The sequence below is a fragment of the Gigantopelta aegis genome, chromosome 2 (assembly GCF_016097555.1).
Source record: "Gigantopelta aegis isolate Gae_Host chromosome 2, Gae_host_genome, whole genome shotgun sequence".
Taxonomy (NCBI): Eukaryota; Metazoa; Mollusca; class Gastropoda; order Neomphalida; family Peltospiridae; genus Gigantopelta; species Gigantopelta aegis.
Window position 1 is genome coordinate 33,370,008 of NC_054700.1, and position 23,760 is coordinate 33,393,767.

A 23,760-nucleotide genomic window follows, 5' to 3' on the forward strand; every position below is an offset into this window, starting at 1 on the left:
TGGGAATCTTTGCCATTCTATGGCAAGACGAGCCAGATGGATGGTGTCGGCAGACTGCAGCGGCGCTGGCAGCAGCAGCTTCAGGAACGGCACGAGACAAACAAACATTGCCAGCGCCGTCAGTTTCTTTATTAGATTTCTCATGTTTAATCTCATTGTCTTGAAATTACTATTGCACAATATATTATCTTAGAATTATTTTTTAACACAAAACGAGTTGTTGCAATCCTTATAGCACGTATCGTGTTCGTGTTCTCATGGTGCACACTGTTGTAGAAGTACACAAAATCTCACAGATACCTGCCAATTGGTGTAACACAGCCGATATCTTTTGATTCATATAACACAACAGATATCTTAGAATTCCTGAAACACAAAACGAGTAGTTGCAATTCCTTTAAGACAGCCGATTTTCAAGAATTTGATATTTTTCGAAGATAATAACGAAACTGTTCGTTGTTTCAATTTATACGGTGTGCCACCGAAACTGCCTTTCTTTGTTTTAGTAAATGGTAAAACTTGAAGACTAGAATTCCCACCAATTCTATACACAATCTTCAAGAACAGGATATAGTAGTTTAACTGAGATACAATAAAAAAATTTTTTAAATGTTATAACAGATGTATTTGTACAATTATCACAGTATCACAGAGATCAAAGGGTGGCTTTTGGTTGTTTGTTTTAATTTCAGTATTGAGTTGGTATATAGCACGGCTAACTACTATGAACTCCAATACGTCAACGTCGCGTCAGTTGAGTCTAAAACTGTTGGTGACAGTCCACTCTCGCAAACTGTGATCAAGAGACTGTCGTCTGCTCTTATTGCAGCAGACGGGAACTGCCGTTGTTGGTATGGTTTTTCAGTACCTTACACCCTGATGAAAACTGAAATAGCCGATTCCCTGCTGATAACTGTTAGGCGATGAGCAAACGGGAGTCCTCTTCTTTTGCCCATTTCTGCCCAGTTAGAGAACTGTGTTGTATACTAATCATTCTGAAAATAGAAAATAATTGTGATACAATATATTTTTCTATTACAACTTCAATTCCAAGCCATTCTTAGAGTCTTCTACCTCTACGCTGAATATATGCGAGGGTAGCTACTACGATAGACGCCGCATTTAACAACCATTCGGTTGTCGGAAATTTCGAAATTGACAGTTTTTAACGCTGACTGCAGTCTTGTCGTAGTCTCACAACTAAACAGAATACGACTTGGGACACTCAGGCTATGTGGTGATTAGTAGAAACCCGACACCACTATCCAAAGATTCAATATATATGTGTGTGTGTGTGTGTGTGTGTGTGTGTGTGTGTGTGTGTGTGTGAGAGAGAGAGAGAGAGAGAGAGAGAGAGAGAGAGAGACAGAGACAGAGACAGAGAGAGAGAGAGAGAGTATATATATGCCTGGTTTCTTGTCGATACACTGTCAGAGTACATGAAGCTTATGGCAGTTGAATTTACTTTTAAAGAAAATCACAAAATGTGCAAAACCTGTGATAGCCAAGGAGTTACTTTTTAAAATAACAGGCGGCGACACATAGCAACTTCAGTACAGGCTATTTCTCGTTCCAGCCAATGCACCACGACTGGTATATTAAAGGCCGTGGTATGTACTACCCTATCTGTGGCATGGTGCATATAAATGATCCCTTGCTGCTAATCGAAAAGAGTAGATCATGAAGTGGAGACAGCGGGTTTCCTCTCTCAATATCTGTGTGGTTCTTAACCATATGTCTGACGCCATATATTAACCGTAAATAAAATGTGTTAAGTGCGTCGTTAAATAAAACATTTCTTTCCCTTTTTTTTAAACTAACAATTGGTTTGTCACCAGCAGGGTAAACGGTTTAGCTGCAACGAGGCTTGGTATTCATACACTGGGTTTTCCTTGTGACAAAAGTGGGGCGTGATCATTTTGGGTAATTTTCAAAGAAGCTGATTTTGTGGGGTAAAAAATTAATAGCTAAACCTTTATTGAAATGAGGGTTTTTGTAAGCTTTGATGAGCAAAGTTTCCATAAATATATCTGTGATATCCGCCAACTCCCGCTTGGATGTGGTTTGTATGGGTGTGAAAATTGTCAAAAATGCACCCAAAATCATGCAGTTTGGACACATTATGACGAAAGTAACGCAAATATTTAACTAAAAATATTTTAAATAAGTCCTCTTTATAATTATGACCTTTTTTATAATTTTCTTGAGACTGAAAATACCTGTATCTTTCTTTATTTTTAAACCATAGGTGATCATTTAGGATGCCATGGGCTGGTACGCATAATTAAATCTCAGTTGAAGATTCACAGATAACTGTGGTCTTCTACCTAACTCCGTCTACACCGGGAGTTATTTCCCTTAACTAACTCAGCAACAGTTTATAATCTGTAACCGGCCTCGGTAGTGTCGTGGTTAAGCCACCGGACACAAAGCTGGTAGGTACAGGGTTCGCAGCCCGGTATCGGCTCCCACCTTGAGCGAGTTGTACGGCTCAATGGGTAGATGTAAGACTACTACACCCTCTTCTCTCTCACTAACCATTAACCAGTAACAACTAACCCACTGTTCTAGACAGACGGCCCAAATAGCTGAGATGTGTGCTCAGGACAGCATGCTCGAACCTACTGGATATAAGCACGAAAATAAGTTGAATTGAAATGATATGATCTGCAGAACAGTAAAGCAAAGGTGTATGAAAATATCAAAAGTGTGGGGATATAAGGGGGAATATCGACATGAATTTATGTCCCCTTAAAAAAAAAAATAATAAATAAATAAATAAATAAAAATTAAATTCTGTAAAATGCCTCACAACACAATTTATTCGGATATTGAACGACATAGGGTCTGAAAGTGCGAGGGCGAAGAGTAAAAAATATCTTTGCTCCCACTCTCAAATGTACGGGCGCAAGCACCCTGACAATACCCCAAAGTAACAGTTTCGCTATTAGTAGTGTTTTGATGGGGGGGGGGGGGGGGGGGGGGGGGGGGCGTGTTACATTTTACGTCAAAGTTAAAACACACGCCACCTATAATGAATAATAAATTTTATTTTACTTGGGTCAATACCATTGCAAAATAGAGTAAGTTTAGAGTAAGTAATATTTTTTGTTTGTACACGAAAACAAATGAGCCAAGACAAAACGTTTTAGGCACTCAAATCACCTCTACTTGAGAAGAATTGATGGCTTGTGTCTTTTGTAAATTATATTTCTATTCAGCAGCATTGATTCAATCAACTTATTTCGTGCTTATATCCAATTAAGGTTCTGGCACGCTGTCGTGGGCACACATCTCAGCTCTCTAGGCTGTCTGTCCAGGACAGTGTGTTAGTGGTTAGTGAGAGAGAAGAGGGTGTAGTGGTCTTACACCTACCCATTAAGTGGTTAAAACTCGCTCTGGGTGGGAGCCGGTACCGGGCTGCGAACCCTGTACCTAACTGTCTTATGTCCGATGGTTTAACCAAGACACCGGTTTCTGTACACAAAGACAAATCAGCCAAGACAAACAGTTTTAGGCACTCAAATCACCTCTACTTGAGAGAAGAATTGATGGCTTGTGTCTTTTGTAAATTGTATTTCTATTCAGCAGTATCTGCGCCCCGCGGTGTCACCAATCACACATGCTTGCTATTCACGCAGATTTCACTCCCATTAGCCGGGACGTAGCCCAGTGGTAAACCGCTCGCTTGATGCACGGTCGGTTTAGGATCGATCCCCGTTGGTGGCCCCATTGGGCTATTTCTTGTTCCAGACAGTGCTACACAACCGATGTAACAAAGGTCGTGGTATGTACTATCCTGTCTGTGGGATGGTACGTATAAAAGATTCATTGCTGCTAATTTAAAAGAGTAGTCCATGAAGTGGCGACAGCGGGTTTCCTCTCTCTCTCTATATGTGTGGTCCTTAACCATATGTTTGACGCCATATAACTGTAAATAAAATGTGTTGAGTGCGTCGTTAAATAAACAATTTCCTTATTTCCCATTAGACGAATCACTCGAGGCTATCGAGACGTATTTCACGACGGAGACTATATTATTACCAGCCAGTGAGGTCCGGCCATCTCCGTGTTGTGTACTTGGCCACAGTGTGGTAGGATCAACATCGCCTGCAGCCTGTTAGAGATGAATTTAACACGCACAGTATTTGTCTCGTGTCACCGGACGTTCAACCTGGCTCAGCTCACAATACAGGAGCGGATTTAGAGGGGACAGAGATGGGTAGGACTCGACTTCTGAGAAGCAATACCTTGATGGAAGCATAGCCTTGAGGGCAGCATTGCCTTGAGGTAAGCATAGCCTTGAGGGAAGCACTGCCTTGGGGGAAGCACAGCCTTGGGGGAAGCACAGCCTTGGGGGAAGCATTGCCTTGGGGGAAGCATAGCATTGAGGGAAGCATTGCCTTGAGGGAAGCATAGCCTTGAGGGAAGCATTACCTTGAGGGAAGCATTACCTTGAGGGATGCAGTGCCTTGGGGGAAGCATAGCCGTGAGGGCAGCATTGCCTTGGGGGAAGCATAGCCTTGGGGGGAAGCATAGCCTTGAGGGAAGCATAGCCTTGAGGGAAGCATAGCCTTGGGGGAAGCATAGCCTTGAGGGGAGCATTGCCTTGAGGGAAGCATAGCCTTGAGGGAAGCATTGCCTTGAGGGAAGCATAGCCTTGAGGGAAGCATTGCCTTGAAGGAAGCATAGCCTTGAGGGAAGCATTGCCTTGAGGGAAGCATAGCCTTGAGGGGAGCATTGCCTTGAGGGAAGCATAGCCTTGAGGGGAGCATTGCCTTGAGGGAAGCATAGCCTTGAGGGAAGCAGTGCCTTGGGGGAAGCAGTGCCTTGAGGGAAGCATTGCCTTGAGGGAAGCATTACCTTTCCGTAGCAGTTCTCACTTGTTTCTTTTCTTTTTCTTTGTTTCTTTTTTGAAGTAGCGAGACGAACAAATCACACCCCATTCCCGTTAAAATAAAATTATTGGACTTGGCCATACGGACACGCAGCCGCTACATTTTCCCTTTAGTACTAACTGCCCTCTTCCACACAGAAAGGGCAACACATACCACGGTTTTTGATAAACCAGTCGCAAGTCGTGGAACCTTGGTTGGGACGGGGGAGACAATGTGTCCACCACGGAGGTTCGATCCTACTATCCAAGGACCTTAACCGAGCGCTCCGTCAATAGAGCTCAATTCCGCATCGCTCCCTCTGTATCAGGTCCGTAACATGGTGGACATTATTGGGGGTTCCAATTGAATAAGCGCCGAAGGCACGAGTTATTTGAGGGGTCCGGGGGCATGATTCAAAGATTATTTGCCCGTTACTGTAACTCGCCGTTAATCTCAATCCATTAGTCTCCCTACAACTTTTACATTCAGTCGAGATGTAAAGATTATCCAAAAAAAATAAAAAATTGAATTGAGATAAATTACTTGTAGAATACAGGAAATTGCATTTCAGGACATCAGTATTTTACGGGGGAGGATACCCCCCGAACCTTCTACAACTTTTGCTTTGCGCCCTCAATCTCAGTCATATCGTCTAACCCATCCACCCCACCCCCCACCCCCCACCCCCACCCCATCTACTTGCTTCCGCCGTGCCTGGGCTTTGATTTTAACAAAATAAAATAATGAAAAGAGCCACTCGTGTCAGAGGAATCCAGCAAAATAAAATAAAGAAAAGAGCCACTCGTTTCAGAGGAATCCAGAAAAATAAAATAAAGAAAATGGGCACTCGTTTCAGAGGAACAAAATTCGTAACCTACATTCCCTTATCATCTTCAAGTCATGTTGCACCGGATTTTGGGGCTTTTTCGTCTGAGCGGCTATATAGTGATGTAAGCCTATGGTAATGCATGCTATGAATGAGTTCAGGAAATTACGTCAGTTCAACTTGAAACTTCAACAACATTAACAAAGACGATTCCTTTAGCATTAGCGCATTAGCGTAGCCAGAGGGGAGACCATGTGGGGTCATCCCCACCCCCTACCCAAACCTATACACATACACCAATCACACCTTTTTTTTCCCCGGGATTCTCCCACCACGTTATATATTTTTCTGTCGCCCTATAACATGACACATGACAGTGTTTCGCTTCCCCTGTGTCGGTGTCAGTGTCCCTACAATATAAAAACCGAACTAGGCCAGTGTCCTTTAAAATATTTGCTTTAGTGTCGTGTGTTATCGGACCATGTTAACATATAACCTTTGTACTAACCAAACGAGTCACACACAAAGTATGACCGAGAAACGGGTAGGGCAAAATAAATGTTGATCAGTTTCAAAATATTTAACCTCCGTCCTGAAACAAAGGGTGGGTGGTGGTGGTGGTGGTGGTGTTAGTAGTGGTGGTGGTGGTGTTTTGTTTTGTGGGGGATTGGGGGTGGGGTGGAGAGGTGCTTTTTTAATACCGTACAAACGTACGAAACAGATCTCCAACTAGTACGGCAATCTGCCTCTCTAGTCTAGGTCCGTCAGTAGAAGAAAATCAGATATAGTTTTAATAGCAGGATAACCTTTCAAGAAAATTAAATTCTTAAACTCCAAGTGCAGACAACAATGTGTTTCACTATTTGAATGACGTTCATTTGTATAAACTAAGCGAAAGGCCTAAACACATTTATGACACGTGTTATAAAACATATTTTTTTATAAATTAAAAAAATATATTAATAATAAGAAAAAATACTTTTAAAAACCTGCCAAAACGAAAAGGGACTTCCTCGCATCACCGAATCCCTCCACCGCCACGTGCCGCGCCTTGAATGTTCTGTCTTCAGAGATGGTGGAAGTGTGATTGTTAACTCGCTAAAATGACGTTTAGCAGAGTGAACTGCAAAACACGCTAACTTACATGTCTCAATGTTCTTCCTATGTTTTGCTATTAAAATCTGTTTCAATAACTACCGTTCTGTCACCGAATAGATACATGGCGGCTTATACGGACCACGTGTTTTATGACGTCATCGGTACCACGTGATCATTTCTTAAAGCTGCGGTCTCTAGTATATTTGTTTCGGGTGGGTGGTAGTTCATCAAGATTGACTTCGAGTACAAGGCGCAAGCGGTTACGCTTGCACTCGAGGTTAATCTTGATGAACTAGGATGGGTGTTGGGATTTTGAAGTTGTTGGGGTTTTTTTAACCATTTAGAATGGACCATCAACATGAATTATGTTAGCGTCGGACTAACTCTATAGTGTCAGTTGGCACTCCTCGTTATCTACATCAGACGAAAAGATATTAGGCCAACATTCCTTTTTAAAAACAACAATGTTTCGCTGTAAATACTCAATAAAATTAAAGACACGAAGTTTAGTTAATTTACAAACCTGTAACTCATTTGGATAAAGTTACAATAAAGTGAAAAGAAGAGTTTGTGGCGTTAAAACGGGAAATATCCTTAAAAATAGACTAGAACTCGAATCAATAAACCGCTACTTCTCAGACGCATGTGCGTTTTTAAAAATATGAAAAATGCATTTTTTGCTCTTCTTTTGTTTTTTTTTTTTTTGGGGGGGAGGGGGATTAGAAACACCAGGATGACCAGAAACACTTCGGTTGTACGGAAATGGATAATCAAAAGAATGAAATATAAGTAACGTTTGATTTCAGTGATGTAATAGTGAATAAATATGCTGTAGTGTTTAAAAACTAGGGTCTGTCCTGTTTGTTTGTTGTTGTTGTGTAGTTGTTGTGGGTTGTAGTTTTGTTGCGTGTGTGTGTGTGTGTGTGTGTGTGTGTGTGTGTGTGTGTGTGTGTGTGTGTGTGTGTGTGTGTTTTAAGCACACATTATTCCGTTTCTACTGGTTTGTGTTACAAAATATTATTATTATTTAAAAATATGGCGACACGTATATAGTGTATGAAGTCCGCTAACAATGCTAATACTTGTAATATTACATTTAAATTCCTATCCAGTGTTATTTTTCTTTGCGTACTCATGAAGACAAACCCAACCCCCAACAAATGTCATAATTCTTCATCACAAGAGGACGAGACGTAGCTCCGTTGTACAGCGCTTATAGTGCAGGTAGTTATATTCATTGTTTGGTTGGGTTTTTTGGGGTTTTTTTTGCTCAAGTTAATAACATTTTGGTCATATGTTCCCATGACCTACCTGAACCAGAAATCCATTAGTAGCATTTTTTCTGACCACTATCATGTCAGCCATCTTGAAATTCAAAATGGCCGTCATTTTCATATGTCTTCTTTATATATCTCCACTCCCATTTAAAATAGAAACATATTTTTGGGGTCTATTGAAACATTTTATGTCAATGAATTCAAAGATATATTTTTATTATTCATCTGATCATGGCAACCATCTTGAAATTCAAAATGGACGTCATTTCAATAAATGTTTTCTTCATCTTACTCCTACTTAACAGAACAATAATTTTGGTCTCAGTTTGCATTTATGTGCTCAGTGGATTATTTTGTAAAAAAAAAAAAATTAAAATTGTTGTCTGATCTTGGCAGCCATCTTGAAATTCAAAATGGCTACCATTGTAATATATTTGTCAAATATCTCAACTCCCGGTTAACGTGGAAGCGCAATTTCTTTTTCTCCATGTACATTTCTGTAGTTCATTAATTGCTTATTGCTCATTTACATAGTCATTCAATCATGGCAACCAACTTGAAATTCAAAATGGCCACCATTTTTAATATATTTTTTCATAAATCTCAACTCCAGGTTAATGTAGAAGCACATTTGTTTTCGTCTATGTGCATTTCTGTATTCCGTCAAATATATCATCGGCTTGAGATGATCACACTCCACCAAAATATGGCGCACAGTCAATGTAGACTGACAATGTTCACACTGAGGAAGAGGGTTCTTCTTTAAAATAAATGAATGCGTCAAATACGTATGGCCGATACGGGCATGGCACAAGACTACTTCATCCTTCCTGCACTGCCTGTAGAATGAATGCCACTCTCCCAGGACTGGCTTGACAGAATAAAGCTCGTTACCGACCGTACCTACCCAATCATCTTGCCAACTCGAAAAGATATATCGGTTAATATGATATTTAAAATCACTGTAGGGGGCACCAACACCGACATGGGGCAAATTCAAAGCAGACTTGGCAGCAAAATCTGCCTCTTCATTACCCTTAATGCCAACAAAGAGCATATCCCCAAGAATCTGAGCTCAAGAGTACATGATACATCCATTACAATAATTTAATCATTTGATATAAAATGTATGTGGACTAGGAGGAAAATTGTTTCCCAAATGATTAAATTGGTGGCCATTTTGAATTTCTATATGGCTGCCATTTTGAATTTCAAGGTGGTTGCTTGATTGGAGGATATAAAATGTCACCAATTAATTCGTTGATCCTAGATATGTACATAGACAAAAATAATTGTGCTTCTGCATCAACCTGGAGTTATGATGTACAAAAAATACAGTAAAATGGTGGCCATTTTCAATTTCAAGATGGTTGTCATTACTGGAGGACTATAGAAATGTCACCAAAAAATGCATGACTGTAAAAATGTACATAGACAAAAAAACAAATTGTGTTTCTATGTTAACCAGGAGTTGAAATATATGGAAACATATGTTAAATTGGTGGCCATTTTGAATTTCAAAATGGCTGTCTAGGTCAGACAACAATTTTCTTTGTGTACAAATTCATTCACTGAGCTCATAAATGTAAAGAAATACCTAAATTGTTGTAGGTCTACTAAGAGTAAATATGTACATAAAGATATTTAAATGACAGCCATTTTGAATTTCAAGATGGCGGTCATGTCCAAATGACTAAACAAAATGTCATTACCGAGTTCATTGTACTCAAAATTGTAAATAGACATTTAAAAAAAATTTGTTTCTATGTTAACTAGGAGTAAATATGCATGTAAAATACCCTAAAATGATAGCCATTTTGAATTTCAAGATGGCTGCCATGATCAAATGGCCGGGAAAATGCTACCAATGGATTTCAAATTCTGGATAGTCTTAAGAATAAAAAGACTATTATCTGGAGTGCGGTCGGTCAAGGATCGATCCCTGTCAGTGGGTCCAATGCGCTATTTGTCGTCCCAGCCGGTGCTCCACAACTTGTATAACAAAGGCTGTATTAGAACTATTCTATCTACGGGATGCTGCATAAAAAAGATACCTTGCCGCTAATCGAAAACATTAATGTTTGTTTTGTTTAACAACATCTCTAGAGCACATTGATTTATAAATCATCCACTATTGGATGTCAAACATTTGGCAATTTTGACATGTAGTCTAAGAAAGGAAACCCGCTACATGTTTCCATAAGTAGCAAAGAATCTTTTATATGCACCATCCCATAGACAGGACAGCACATACCACGGCCTTTGATATACCAATCGTGGTGCACTGGCTGGAGCAAGAAATCTAATTGGAAAGTGTAGCCCATTGCGTGGCGGCATTGTGTTTCCCCTCTCATTATCTGTGTTGACCTTAACCATACACCCAGCGCCGTATAACCTAATATAAAAATGTGTTGAGTGTGTCGTTAAATAAAAATATTAATTCATTCATTTATCAAAAAGCTACGACGTTTAATTATTTCAATTTAAAATAAATAGCTGTATGTTTTGAATGTAAGTAGCTTTATGTTTGCTGTTAATACATAAACCATTACATAAAACGATTAGCATATAACAAAAGCATCACTATAGTGTGTTTCAAAATAATGTTCCCTATTATTTTAGTATTTAAATAACTGAACAGCCAGCTGGGCTCAGTTTTATGAAGCGAGTATACGGTTGTTATGCAAATAAGATGATCGTTGCGCTAAGATCGCTTCGTAAATCGGGGCCCTGACAGTAGTAACCGTAGATAGCAATAACATGAGTTTATTGAAACTGTAGTTGTGTTTGTATTTTTTGTATGAACAAATAATACGAATGATATAACAGCAAGACGAGGCATAAGCATACGAAAAGGGGGAGACATGGGGCACCCGTTAACCCAAGAACACACACGCACGCACGCACACACGCACGCACACACACACACACAAACAAACAACTTACAAGTGCTGGTGCAAATCCTCAAATTTGCGTAAAAACTACAGAAATATTTGGCAAATTTAGCAGGCCTGAAACCTTTTCAGCATGCATTTCCATCATTCTACCCACAATATTATATGTAATCCATTGTAAAATGCATAGTGATTTGTTTGCAACCGTACATACTTGTTTGGTAGTGATGCTAATATAAATAAATGTTGTAATCCAGACTCGGGCATTTTCGGTTAATTCGGGTAAAAACCAGCCTGCCTCCAACCCCCACTGGGATATATACCACGGGAAAACCGTGATGCTATTTTCAACGACTGGGGATTTGCGAATATTTGTAATGACATGAAACCACGCCGAACGTAAACAGGAGTTTTGCAGTCGAAGAGCACATTACGAATCCCAAGCGTAATGCATGCCTGTTTTGTCATGCGCACCGCTACAAATGAATACATGTTACATACATAATTTAAAGGTATGAAGACCCCTGAATCTAAATAAATCAATACTCGGACAGCACGCTGGACCGGTAGTGGACCATCAGTGGCCAACCCAGCGCCACTGACCAGTGTGTCATTGCCGTGTCCGCTCACCGATGGGTTGTTGTCTGGTGTTGGCCATCAAAGGCAATCATTTATAGATTATTTTAAACTGAACATGTACATGGAATATATTTTATTCTTATTTTGTTTTCTCTATAGTTTTAAATCGTAACATTATTTTTAGTGTTCTCGCTGCTCCATTTAAGCGGGGCGGCTCGCCCTGCTATTCCATTTTGCCGCCCTCCTTTCACGTTCTCCGCCCTCCTTTATTTTTGTGCGCCCCCCCCCCCCCTTTATTTTCCAGCACCTACCTCTCGCTTTTTATTTGGACAGACGTAATTTGAAAGTCTCAAAAAGCGGGTTTTCTCAAAATTAGTTTTTTCTTCTCAAAATAAGGTTTTCTCAAACTGTGTAACCTGAATGCTGTTTGTAAAGTTTTGCTTGACATCACGTGCATGGCAGTATGAAAAATGTATTTCGGGGAAGTATATACACCACAAACTCTGTGGATGTAAGAAAATTGATATTATAAACAATAAAATTTAAATAACTTCTAATAAAATTATTAAAAACGGCTCCAGTAGTGAAAAACACGTCGTAGTGTTTAAAAACGGCTCCAATAGTGACAAATAGGTCGTAGCGTTTAAAAACAGCTCCAATAGTGAGAAATAGGTCGCAGCGTTTAAAAACAGCTCCAATCGTGAGAAATAGGTTGTAGCGTTTAAAAACAGCTCCAATAGTGAGAAATTGGTCGTAGCGTTTAAAAACAGCTCCAATAGTAAGAAATTGGTCGTAGTGTTTAAAAACGGCTCCAACAGTGAGCAATAGGTCGTAGCTACCTTATGCACTTAAGTTGATCTTAGGGCTAAGATCGCTTCGTGGAACGGGGCCCTGAGCCTAAGAGACCTTTGTGATTTAGGTCCCAGGGCCCCGTTCCAGGAAGTGACCTTAGCGCCAAGTACACATACGTGCATGGGACATTAAAAACACTGTCACTGTGTGTCATTTTGTGTGTACCGTACTGAATAGAGGTGACTCAGTCAGGAAAGACACTTGGAAATGAAATCATTTTTATTTTTTATTTGAACTAGTTTTACAAGTGTATTGCTTTGTCACAGACGGCGAATGATAAACATACATAGAATATTATAGCGTACGTCAATAACTGGCGTCAAGTTTACAGTTGTATAATATAACTTATAAACGTTACACAGTTCGTGACCACGTGTGTTTAGTTCTGTTTCGTAGCATTAAACACTAAGGCATATTTTTTTTACTATTATAGCCGTTTTTGATAACTAAAATCATATTTTACTTAGATTTTATGGTTTAGATTATCAATTTCCGTACAATGAAGAGTTTTTGGTCATCCTGGTATTTTTAATATCACAAAATGCATTTCTCATATTTTTAAAAACGCACGTGCGTCTGAGAAGTAACAGTTTTGGAGTCTAGTTTTAGTCTAGTTTTAGAGGGTATTTCAATATTTCAAAGTCACAGACTCGTGTTACACTCAATTGTAACTTTATCCAACTGTGTTACGGGTTTGTAGATTAACCAAAATTAGTGTTAATTTTCACGGGTTGAAACTAGGGTCTGTCCCTTTAATCAGAAATGTATAAAGTTTAATCAAGTGTTTTGTCTTATCAATGGACATTACTCGAATTAATTTAAATCACGATGGTTTATGGTATCGGCCAGTTCATATTATCATCGCCTAACCCCGGTTAAAGAGACTTTCTTGTCAAGTGGGATAAACTTTTAACTCTTGTTCATAAAGTGTAAGTTATTTGATACCCTGTCATATGTAGCAACATGCATTATCAATACAATATATGAGTTCTTGTATATATATGGGCTTATGGCCTTACATACAATAAAATAATTGAATATTATGTTTTACTATTATTAAGTTATCAATAGACACCATGGGTTGTTCCAAAAATAAATAGAGGGGTGTGGGAAAACCTCGGATATAGATTTCCCCCCCCCCCCTTTAATATTCTTATAATAACCCATTGGGCTATTTTTCGTTTTATCCAGTGCACCACGACTGGTATATCAAAGGCAGTGGAATGTGCTATCCTGCCTGTGGGATGATGCATATAAAAGATCCCTTACTACTAATGAAAAAATATAGCGGGTTTCTTATATAAGACTATAATATATCAAAATTACCAAATGTTTCACACCCAACAAATGATGACTAATGCATCTAATGTGATCTAGTGGTGTCGTTAAACAAAACAAACAAACAAGATAACCACTAATCCTCTGTCCTGGACAGACAGCCGAGATAGCAGCGGTGTATGCCCAGGACAGCGTGCTTGAACCTTAATTGGATATAAGCACAAAAATAACTATAAATGAGGGAAAGGGTGCATATAAAAGATCCCTTGCTGCTAATGGGAAAATGTAGCGGGTTTCCTCTGATGACTACGTGTCATAATTACCACATGCTTGACACCCAATAGCCGATGATTAATTACTAGTAATCACTATGCTCTATTGGTGTCATTAAACAAAACAAACTTTAAACTATAAATGAATGGATGGAACATTTTTAATGTGATTTTTTTCAAAACATTTTAATGCCCCACCCAATCCAGTCTTCCTCTATCTTTCAAGCGTTTTTTGAAAAGCCCCAACACTAACAGGTTGATAACTATGCAAGTACGTGTACAAACTGGCGCCAGGTGAATTGTAATTCGCCGTTATCTGTGAACCGTTTGGTGTTGACAGACAACTGTCGTGACGTAGGCACGGTAACTAAGATGTAGAATTTGACACGCTATCCATCGTCTGGGCTTTAGTTTGCGTAAATTGACAGCTGTTTATAGATACGCTATATTGTATATATGCGATTTTGTATTGTTTAGTATATACCATATAATTATTGTATACATTGTTATTTACTGTTTAATATGTATCTTATTCTGTTGAATGTGTTATTATACATGTGCGAGTGTTGGAGTGTACCCGCGGCTGTGTTGGATTGAGAAACAAAACAAAAACATCTTTGTATACCATGAACAAAGGAGTCGGTATTTATGACAAATAGTCTTAGAGAGGCAAGCCGCTACATGTTCCCATTAGGAGTGTCCCAATGTAACATTTAACACTATACTAGTATTCAAGAAAGAAGTGTTTTATTTAACGACGCACTCAACACATTTTATTTACGGTTATATGACGTCAGACATATGGTTCAGGACCACACAGATTTTGAGAGGAAACCTGCTGTCGCCACTACATGGGCTACTCTTCCGATTGACAGCAAGGGATCTTTTATTTGCGCTTCCCACAGGCAGGATAGCACAAACCATGGCCTTTGTTGAACCAGTTATGGATCACTGGTCGGTGCAAGTGGTTTACACCTACCCATTGAGCCTTACGGAGCACTCACTCAGGGTTTGGAGTCGGTATCTGGATTAAAAATCCCATGCCTCGACTGGGATCCGAACCCAGTACCTACCAGCCTGTAGACCGATGGCCTGCCACGACGCCACCGAGGCCGGTTCATACTAGTATTCAAATGCAATTTATATTTTAGCTGTGCCTATACGATTCAATTGTTATTTTGTTACCTGTCAGTCATGCCATAACTTAGTCTTTAGTTACTTAGGGGCTAGCTATCAGACCAATTAGTATGAAACTAAATTACAGCAATCGAGAACACTATGGATTTTAATTGTTGGGGGTGGTGGTGGGTTGTTTTTTTAACTATTTCTAGCTCTGTTTTGGGGGGCAATCGCCAGTATTCATTACCGCTTTGTACTTTTAAAACGTTTGGCACGGTGCCGAACATTCGCGCTGGCCACACCATAACGGTAATGTACTCAGAAATAAATAGTGCAAAAGTACTTAGTTCAATATGCACCGATCTCGGGGCGGCGTGTTAGTTGTTAGCTCATCGGGATTAAAGGTTAAGTGCCAGAATTTTCGGGTGTTTATTTTCCTTTTGATTAAGCCAAACAAAATAATAGTTGTGGTTCCGTCCCTAGAAAAAGCGTGCAACCCTAACGTTTTTAAAGAAAATCACCTTTTTGTTGTTGTTGTTTTAGGGTTGTTGTTGTTGCTTTTTCCTTCTTTTTTCTGGGGTGGTTTTTTTTTTTGGTTTGTTTGGGGTTTTGGGGGGGGGGGGGGGGTGGGGGGGGGGGTTAATGCCGACTGATATCACCAACAAACGGATTTTATTTATTTAACTATTGCACAATATTCAACTGAGAATTAAACTGCTTTCGATTTGACGTTTATCATAGCCGTATTTTAAAATTCAATAGCGGATCTAGGGGGAGGAGCGACAGTTATATTTTTGTTTTGTTTTTGTTATTTATTACGTTGGAGAATCTACGGGAACGTCTGTGGCCTTCAGTCACATGCCATTGCTTCCCCCACCCCCTTGTAATGAATTTTCTGGATCTGCCACTGAAATTCCAGAATATATCTAAACAGAAAGTAGAAATTTCTAAAAAAGAATGTTCGTAGATTAGTACCGTTATGTACTCTGAAACCGAACACTTTGACATAAAGACCGGCCTTGGTGGTGTCGTGGTTAAGCCATCGGACATCAGGCTGGTAGGTACAGGGTTCGCAGCCCGATACCGGCTCCCACACAGTGCGAGTTTTAACGACTCAATGGGTAGGTGTATGACCACTACACACTCTTTTCTCTCACTAACCACTAACAACTAGCCCACTGTCCTGGACAGACAGCCCAGATAGCTGAGGTGTGTGCCCAATAGCTGTATATGCAATACAATTACATTTCTGACCATTCTCAGGTCGGTAGTAACCGAGAAGCCGAGGGGGGGGGGGGGACTGTAGCCCCAATTTTATAAACCCGGTTTGAAATATGGCGTTTGCCCCACCCCCCACACACACCAACTAGACTGTGTCCCTCCACTACAGACTGTGCCTCCTCCCCCCCCCCCCCCACACACACACACTCCAGATAGCATTCCTATGGGCCTGACTCTAATGTTTTATAGTACCGTAACTCATATTTTATATGTATCATTTAATTTTATTCCAAATACCGAACAAAATTTTAAATAACTGAGTGAAAAGAAATTCCGACAAGAATCCTGAAACGTATTTATTCGTATAATGCTTTATATATATTTAAATCATCTTAAAGGGACACTCCTGAGTTTCCTACACTTTTAAAGATGTTATCGACTAACAGAGACATTTTAACGATTGTAATTACATATCAAATAAATTTTTCTGCATAAACTATTAGTGGCTGTATATTAAACGTGTTTCTGATCGTTCTAATATTTGTACTAGGTTAAATTTCATCTTATTTCCTAAAATATAGTTTTTTCGTACGTACGCAATTATTTGAAGACAAAGTCCAGTTTGGGCTTCTTACAAATATTAAGACGACCAGAAACACATTGAATATACAGACACTGATATTCTAAACAAGAAAATATATTTAATATGTAAGTTTAATCGTAGAAATATTTTATTAGTGGGAAACATCTTACAGTGCAGAAAACTCAGGAATGTCCCTCTACGATTAAACTTACATATTAAATATATTTTCTTGTTTATGATATCAGTGTCTGTATATCCTGGTCGTCTTAATATTTGTAAGAAGCCCAAACTGGATTTTGTCTTCAAATAATTTCGTACGTACGAAAAAGATTATTTTGGGAAATAAAATGAAATGTACGCTAGTACAAATATTAGAATGATCAGAAACACGTTTAATATACAGCCACTAATATGTTATGCAGGAAAATATATTTGATATGTAATTACAATCGTTACAAAGTCTCTGTTAGTCGATAACATCTTAAAAATTGCAGCAAACTCAGGAATGCCCCTTTAATACGATAAATATCTGCATACATACACGCGCGCGCATTAATATTAAGGCTCTAATAGTGAAAAATACACCGTGATGTTTAAAAACTAGGGTTTGTCGCTTTAACGGGTGAAAATAATGAATGATGCACTATTGCGACCAGGGACTGCTTATATGTGATGAATGTTAGTGTTCTTTGAAACGCCGTAAGCGGAACTATATGATATATCCCAAGAGAAACACTCTGCTTTCAATTATTGAAATGTAGATATATATAGATAGATATATATATATACACATACATATATATATATATATATATATATATATATATATATATATATATATATATATATATATATATATATATTGCTAGTCCACGTGAGAAATCCTTGGGAACGTAGCACTAACTGTGCTAGACATGCCCAGAAAATAACGGGAGGTAAAGTTACCACAACCCTGCTCTACAGAATGGTTAACTGGTAGCCAGATTTGTCCGAGCACAACGTAAACACAACATTGGTCACAAATATAATAAATATAGGCTTCCAATTTTTATCAGCTGGTGTCCTGGACGGAAAGTTGGCATAAGTGAATACTTGCGCCCATGACAGGCGTGTGCTACAACAGCTTGCGCTGGACGTGCACGTAAAAGCTCTTAGTCGATCTATCAGCTCTATCACTGAACATTTCCTTTAAGACTTCAAGGTTTCACTAGATACGAGTAACAAACAATTTGATCACGATAATGTATGACAGTAGATTCTAAAGCATAACCATCGCCATAAGCGTACGAGACAGGGGGTGGGCAGGGGCGACAACTGCCCCCACTTAGCCTCACCCCACCCACCCTTAGTGCTGGAGCAAATCATCAAATTCGAGCAAAAATTACCCAAAAAAATCCGTGTAAAATTAGCTGGCCTGGAACCTTATCACCACTATATGTCCACCATTCTACCCACAATATTATTTGTAATCCATGTGAAAATGCATACTGATTCGTTTGCAAGATGCATCCCTTTTTATCTGTTTGGCACTATTGCTAATAAGAATAAATGTTATTCCGAGTCTGGCATTTTCATAAAATTCGCCTGCCCCCCCCCCCCCCCCCCCCCCCCCTACAAAAATGGGAGCCTGTACGCTTATGAGAATCGCCATGCCTGTTGGAGTTGGAGCGGTTAAACAAAAGTAAAAAGTAAACTAGTTTTATATCTACGACCCAGCGAAATGGTACGAACCTGTTTCTGGCAGACGAGAAATATTATTCCTTTCTCCCTGGCGGAGATGGCGTACGTCACTGCAGCAGACGATCAGAACATGAAACAACAAGAAGTGCGCGCGCGCTGGCAAATGGCAGACGAACTAAGCTGGTGTGCTTTTTCCTGCGCTATCGACGGGCGGGTGTTGGGTTTCACAAAGCCCTGGCATAAATCAGCGCGGGTGTGGGGAGAAGGAAGTGTAGTACTAGAATAATAGCTCGAGCTTTGTTTTATTACAAAGGATGTTTGTTTAATGAGATCCTAGCACGTTTAATCAGGTGGTGTTGGGTGTCATGACATTTGTGATAATTTTGTGAGATTCAGAGAACCCCGCAATATTGGTGGTGTTTCTTTTGTGTTTTTGTTGTTGTTGGGGGTTGGGAGGGGGGGGGTAGGGGTTGGTGTTTTTATGTTTGTTGTTGGGGGTTTGTGGGGTTTTTTTTCAACCACAGCTGTTATTTGTGCTGTTCGTGGTTCTTTTCATCGGATTACCTCACACCAAATAAATTCCTATTCATGATTTACCTTATCTAAGCAGAGTATCAAACCATTCTAGCAACGTTTGTTGTCGTTCTTGTTTTTTGTGTGTGGATTTTTTAATGGTTTGTTTTTTGTTTTGTTTTGTTTGTTTGTTATTGTTTTGTTGTGGGTTTTTTGGCTGGGGGTTTTTGTGGGGTTTTTTTTGTTTTTTTTTTTTTTGGGGGGGGGGGGGGGGTGGTCTTGTTTTTCTTTCATAAACTCGCGGTTGCATATTTGTGTGTTGTATATTACATACTATCATACATACATGTAGCTACGTTTGAAATCTTAATAGACTTTGCAGTGTATTTAATGACCTCTATATTCACGTGCTCTCTGAAGTCCAACCTTAATAATCAATATCCAACATGGACTGAATCAACACTATTGAAAATCGAGTATTACACACGTGAACGTTAGAAGAGAGAGGAGAGAGAGAGAGAGAGAGAGAGGAGGAGAGGAGAGCAGAGAGAGAGATGATGGAGAGAGAGAAGAGAGATGACAGACAGACAGACAAAGACTGGACAGACAGGACGAGGGGGAGCAGAATAAACAGACACAGAGGGAGACACGGGGGGGGAGGAGAGGGGGGATCCCAGAGAGAGATGAGAAGAGAGGCGAGAGACGGAGAGCGAGAGAGTCGGAGAGCGAGAGACAGAGAGAGATAGAGAGGACGGAGATATATATATATTCTGCCGTTAACCGGCGCTCTCGTTAGTGTGAGAAACCTCTCGTTGGTATGACACCACTTCCAAATAAGCCAGGAAAAGCGCAACGGAGCAGAGGAGAGAGAGAATGTTTACGAGATGGAGAGAGTCACGATGAGAGAGAGAGAGCGAGAGAGAGAGGGGGGAGCGAGAGAGGAGAGGACATTTGGTGTATAGCTATCAAGAGCACATGTGATGTGCTATTTGGGGTCTCCTATAACATATAGAATAACTTAGAATTAAAAATATCCAGAGGGTGTATTGTGCATTTCCACACGGATATTCGGCTGTGACTTAAATATATACACTGTGGTAGTTTTAATTATTTAAAAATATGGAAGTAGATATATATATAATTCTGCGATCTCGTGAAAGTGCAGAAGAAATCTCTCAGTTTGGTTGACATTTACTTCGAAACTAAGCTGCGAAAAAGCGCTAAAAGATGTTCGACCGCCAACTGAGCAAAGACGTTTCTACAGGCTAGATGGGAGCTTATAAATTAACGAAATATCGATCCCGGGGAGATATTTCTGTTGAGTATCTCTTCGAATTCCCAGCAATACTCTTCACAACACACACATAATGTTTGCTCTGGATATTTTGGGACGAAGCTCCTGGGCCGAGTTCAGCCAGACTGAGCAGAAAAATGTCCGCTAGATTTGTAAACCAGATGGCCATCTCGGAAAGAGAGGAATGTTTTATTTAACGACGCACTCAACACATTTAATTTACGGTTATATGGCGTCAAACATACAGTTAAGGACCACACAGCCACCTCAGGAACCAATCAAATAGTTCGCGAACGTTTGCGAAATGTTGTCTGGCTGAACTTGGGACTGATGTGATATAATTTAATCAAGAGATGCGTGTATCTGCGCTGCTTGTTTCGGTGTGAGCAGATCCGATGCAGCTAATACCACAATTAAACGTGGTCGACCATAAGCGTACGAGACGGGGAGGGGGGTAACTGCGCTCTCCACCCCCTAGTGCTCGAGCAAAACCTCAAATTCTCGCAAACATTATACAGATATTGCTAACCCGAGACCTTTTTACCATATATTTCCATCATTCTACACTCCAAATTAGTTGTAAATGCGTAATGATTCGTTTACGACTCTGTATAGCTGTTTGGTAGTAAGAAATAAATGTTTAATTTAACGATGCACTCAACACATTTTATTTACGGTTATATGGCGTCAGACATATGGTTACGGACCACACAGATTTTGAGAGGAAACCCGCTGTCGCCACTACATGGGCTACTCTTTCCGATTAGCAGCAAGGGATCTTTTATTTGCTCTTTCCACAGGCAGGATAGCACAAACCATGGCCTTTGTTGAACCAGTTATGGATCACTGGTCGGTGCAAGTGGTTTTACACCTACCCATTAAGCCCTGCGGAGCACTCACCCAGGGTTTGGAGTCGGTATCTGGATTAAAAATCCCATGCCTCGACTGGGATCGGAACCCAGTACCTACCAGTCTGTAGACCGATGGCCTAACCACGACGACACCGAGGCCGGTATATTGTTTGGTAGTAATGCTAATGTTAATAAATGTTGTTATCCTGATTCTGGCATTTTCGTTTAATTCGGGCAAAAGCCAGCCTGCCCCCCCCCCCCCCCACCCCCCCCCCCCCCCCCCTCCTAAAACTCACGGGAGCCCACACTACTATGTGCTCGGCTTTCACACATAACAGAGGTTGGCACGTTGGCACGTTCCATGCTTGGAAAAGTACATTTTCATATATCGTCGTGTAGAACATATTTCTGAGTGTATAATCGCATACTCATTCTTTCAACACAAAATATATTGTGTCAATTGTTGTTATACTACATAGGGTTAATTGTACTTTCATGATTCAACAAGTTAATGGCTGCGACATAAACTAGTTTATACGCGAGAGAGAGAGAGAGAGAGAGAGAGAGAGAGAGAGAGAGAGAGAGAGAGAGAGAGAGAGAGAGAGAGAGAGAGAGAGAGAGAGAGAGGATGATACTGGTCAAAGCTACTAATAAACCACGTAATCCGTGTTTGTACTGGGATCAGAGACAGCCTTGACACCATATCAGACCAGCCTAATTTCCACATTAGCATGTTTTATGTATTCTTGTATTTTAGGAATAAAATCGGTTTTCACATGGGGGGGGTTGGTTTTTTTTGTGGTAAGATGTGTAAAAAAAAAAATCATAATCATACGTTTTTACGCTCCCAAACCCGAAATTGTTTAATTTCATCTGGTGAATAATTTATAAATGTTTATGTTCGTTATCGTTTTATGTGTTCTGAATTGTCAATACCCTGATATGTTTCTAAAACGTATTTACAAAACCTAGTATTCTCAAAATTCTGATTTCTGAAACATATTTACGAAAACCCAGTCTTACAGTATCACAATTCTTATTTCTAAAATATTTACGAAAACCCAGTATTCTCAAAATTCGTATTTCTAAAACATTAACGAAAACCCAGTATTCTCAAAATTCTTATTTCTAAAACATTAACGAAAACCCAGTATTCTCAAAATTCTTATTTATGAAACGTACTTACGAAAACCCAGTATTATTACAATTCTTATTTCTAAAATATTAATGAAAACCCAGTGTTATCACAATTCTTATTTCTGAAACGTATTTACGAAAACCCAGTATTATCACAATTCTTATTTCAAAAACATTAACGAAAACCCAGTATTCTCAAAATTCTGATTTCTGAAACGTATTTACGAAAACCCAGTATTATCACAATTCTTATTTCTAAAACGTATTTACGAAAACCCAGTATTATCACAATTCTTATTTCTAAAACGTATTTACGAAAACCCTGTATTATCAAAATTCAGCAAGGTACGATGGTTTCCCCGTGGAATTGTACGGTTTCATGTACTCGATTACGCCAGGCTGCGATGAGGGCTTACGTCCGGTACCTATGACCGATAACATGTCACGGTGCATTTTATCACTTACTTGTGGTATCTATGTCATAATCTTACAACAATCATACATTGTTAGCTTAGACTACCGCTAGTGAGGATTGTCGATTATTTGATTTCACGATGAGATAGCTGTCGACCTAATTACAAAGAGCATGATATTCGCATCACAATATTAATATTTAATGGTTTTATATGGTGATGACACGATATTAACATCACTAGGGCGATATTATTAATATGTAATGTTTTTATATGGTGTTAACCGTCCTCAAAATACGTTTACAATTTTTTTTTATTGATAAACTATTTTAGTGCATATAATATACACTAGTTAGTATATGCAAAAGGATTGGGCACAAGTTACGGGCGCGAGCGCTTCCACGCCCGTGAACCCCCGTCAACTCAATCTGACGGGTGCGAAATAACGCGCCCCTAAATTGAACAAACTCTGCCATTTTAATTGTTTATTGAATCCAATTCACAACGCCACCGACCTTTCCATTCTCTTCACAATGAACTTCCTAGAATACTTTTATAAATTGAAAGACGATTGATTGGTTATCTTTACACTGAGCCAATCAGCGAGGAGTTCACTTATTATTAAGATCTCTTCGGTTTTGTTGTGTTTAATTTCGTACAATGCAGGTAACATCGCAAAATATATTTTACACTGTCGTCGTTTTGATCACGTACAGAAACATAGTACGGTAGGTGCGTTGTCCAATAATTCTATGATGTGTATAATGTTTATACATGTTGATATCACATTAAACGCGTATACCAACAATTGTTTTTTTATTTTAGTAAAGTAGGTTTTGTTTTCGGATTTCTAGTACATGTAATCGGTTGACGGGCACCTGAAACAAACCTACACCGATTTAATTTCAACTCAGTAATTCGAATATACCGAGTGTAAAGCATGTATATTTTAAAATTAAATTTAAATTAGGTTGGTTTTGTTTGTTTGGTTGGTTT

General features: G+C 39.4%; 1 protein-coding gene across 2 annotated transcripts in view; it reads right to left on the reverse strand.

The window, feature by feature from the left end:
* Window positions 1–23,760, reverse strand: part of LOC121384036 — a 35,924-nt gene that overhangs the window by 1,060 nt on the left and 11,104 nt on the right. Inside the window, exons 1-2 of one of the 2 annotated variants that reach the window (XM_041514207.1) lie at window positions 6,683–7,087; window positions 1–995 (exon numbers count right to left, since the gene is read on the reverse strand). The exon at window positions 1–995 is cut by the window's left edge and continues 1,060 nt beyond it. In XM_041514207.1, the coding sequence (XP_041370141.1) occupies window positions 1–156 (156 nt within the window). In that variant the 5' untranslated portion in view covers window positions 157–995; window positions 6,683–7,087. Of the gene's footprint in view, window positions 996–6,682; window positions 7,088–23,760 lie in introns of those variants that run through there. The other variant, XM_041514198.1, reaches the window with a different exon arrangement.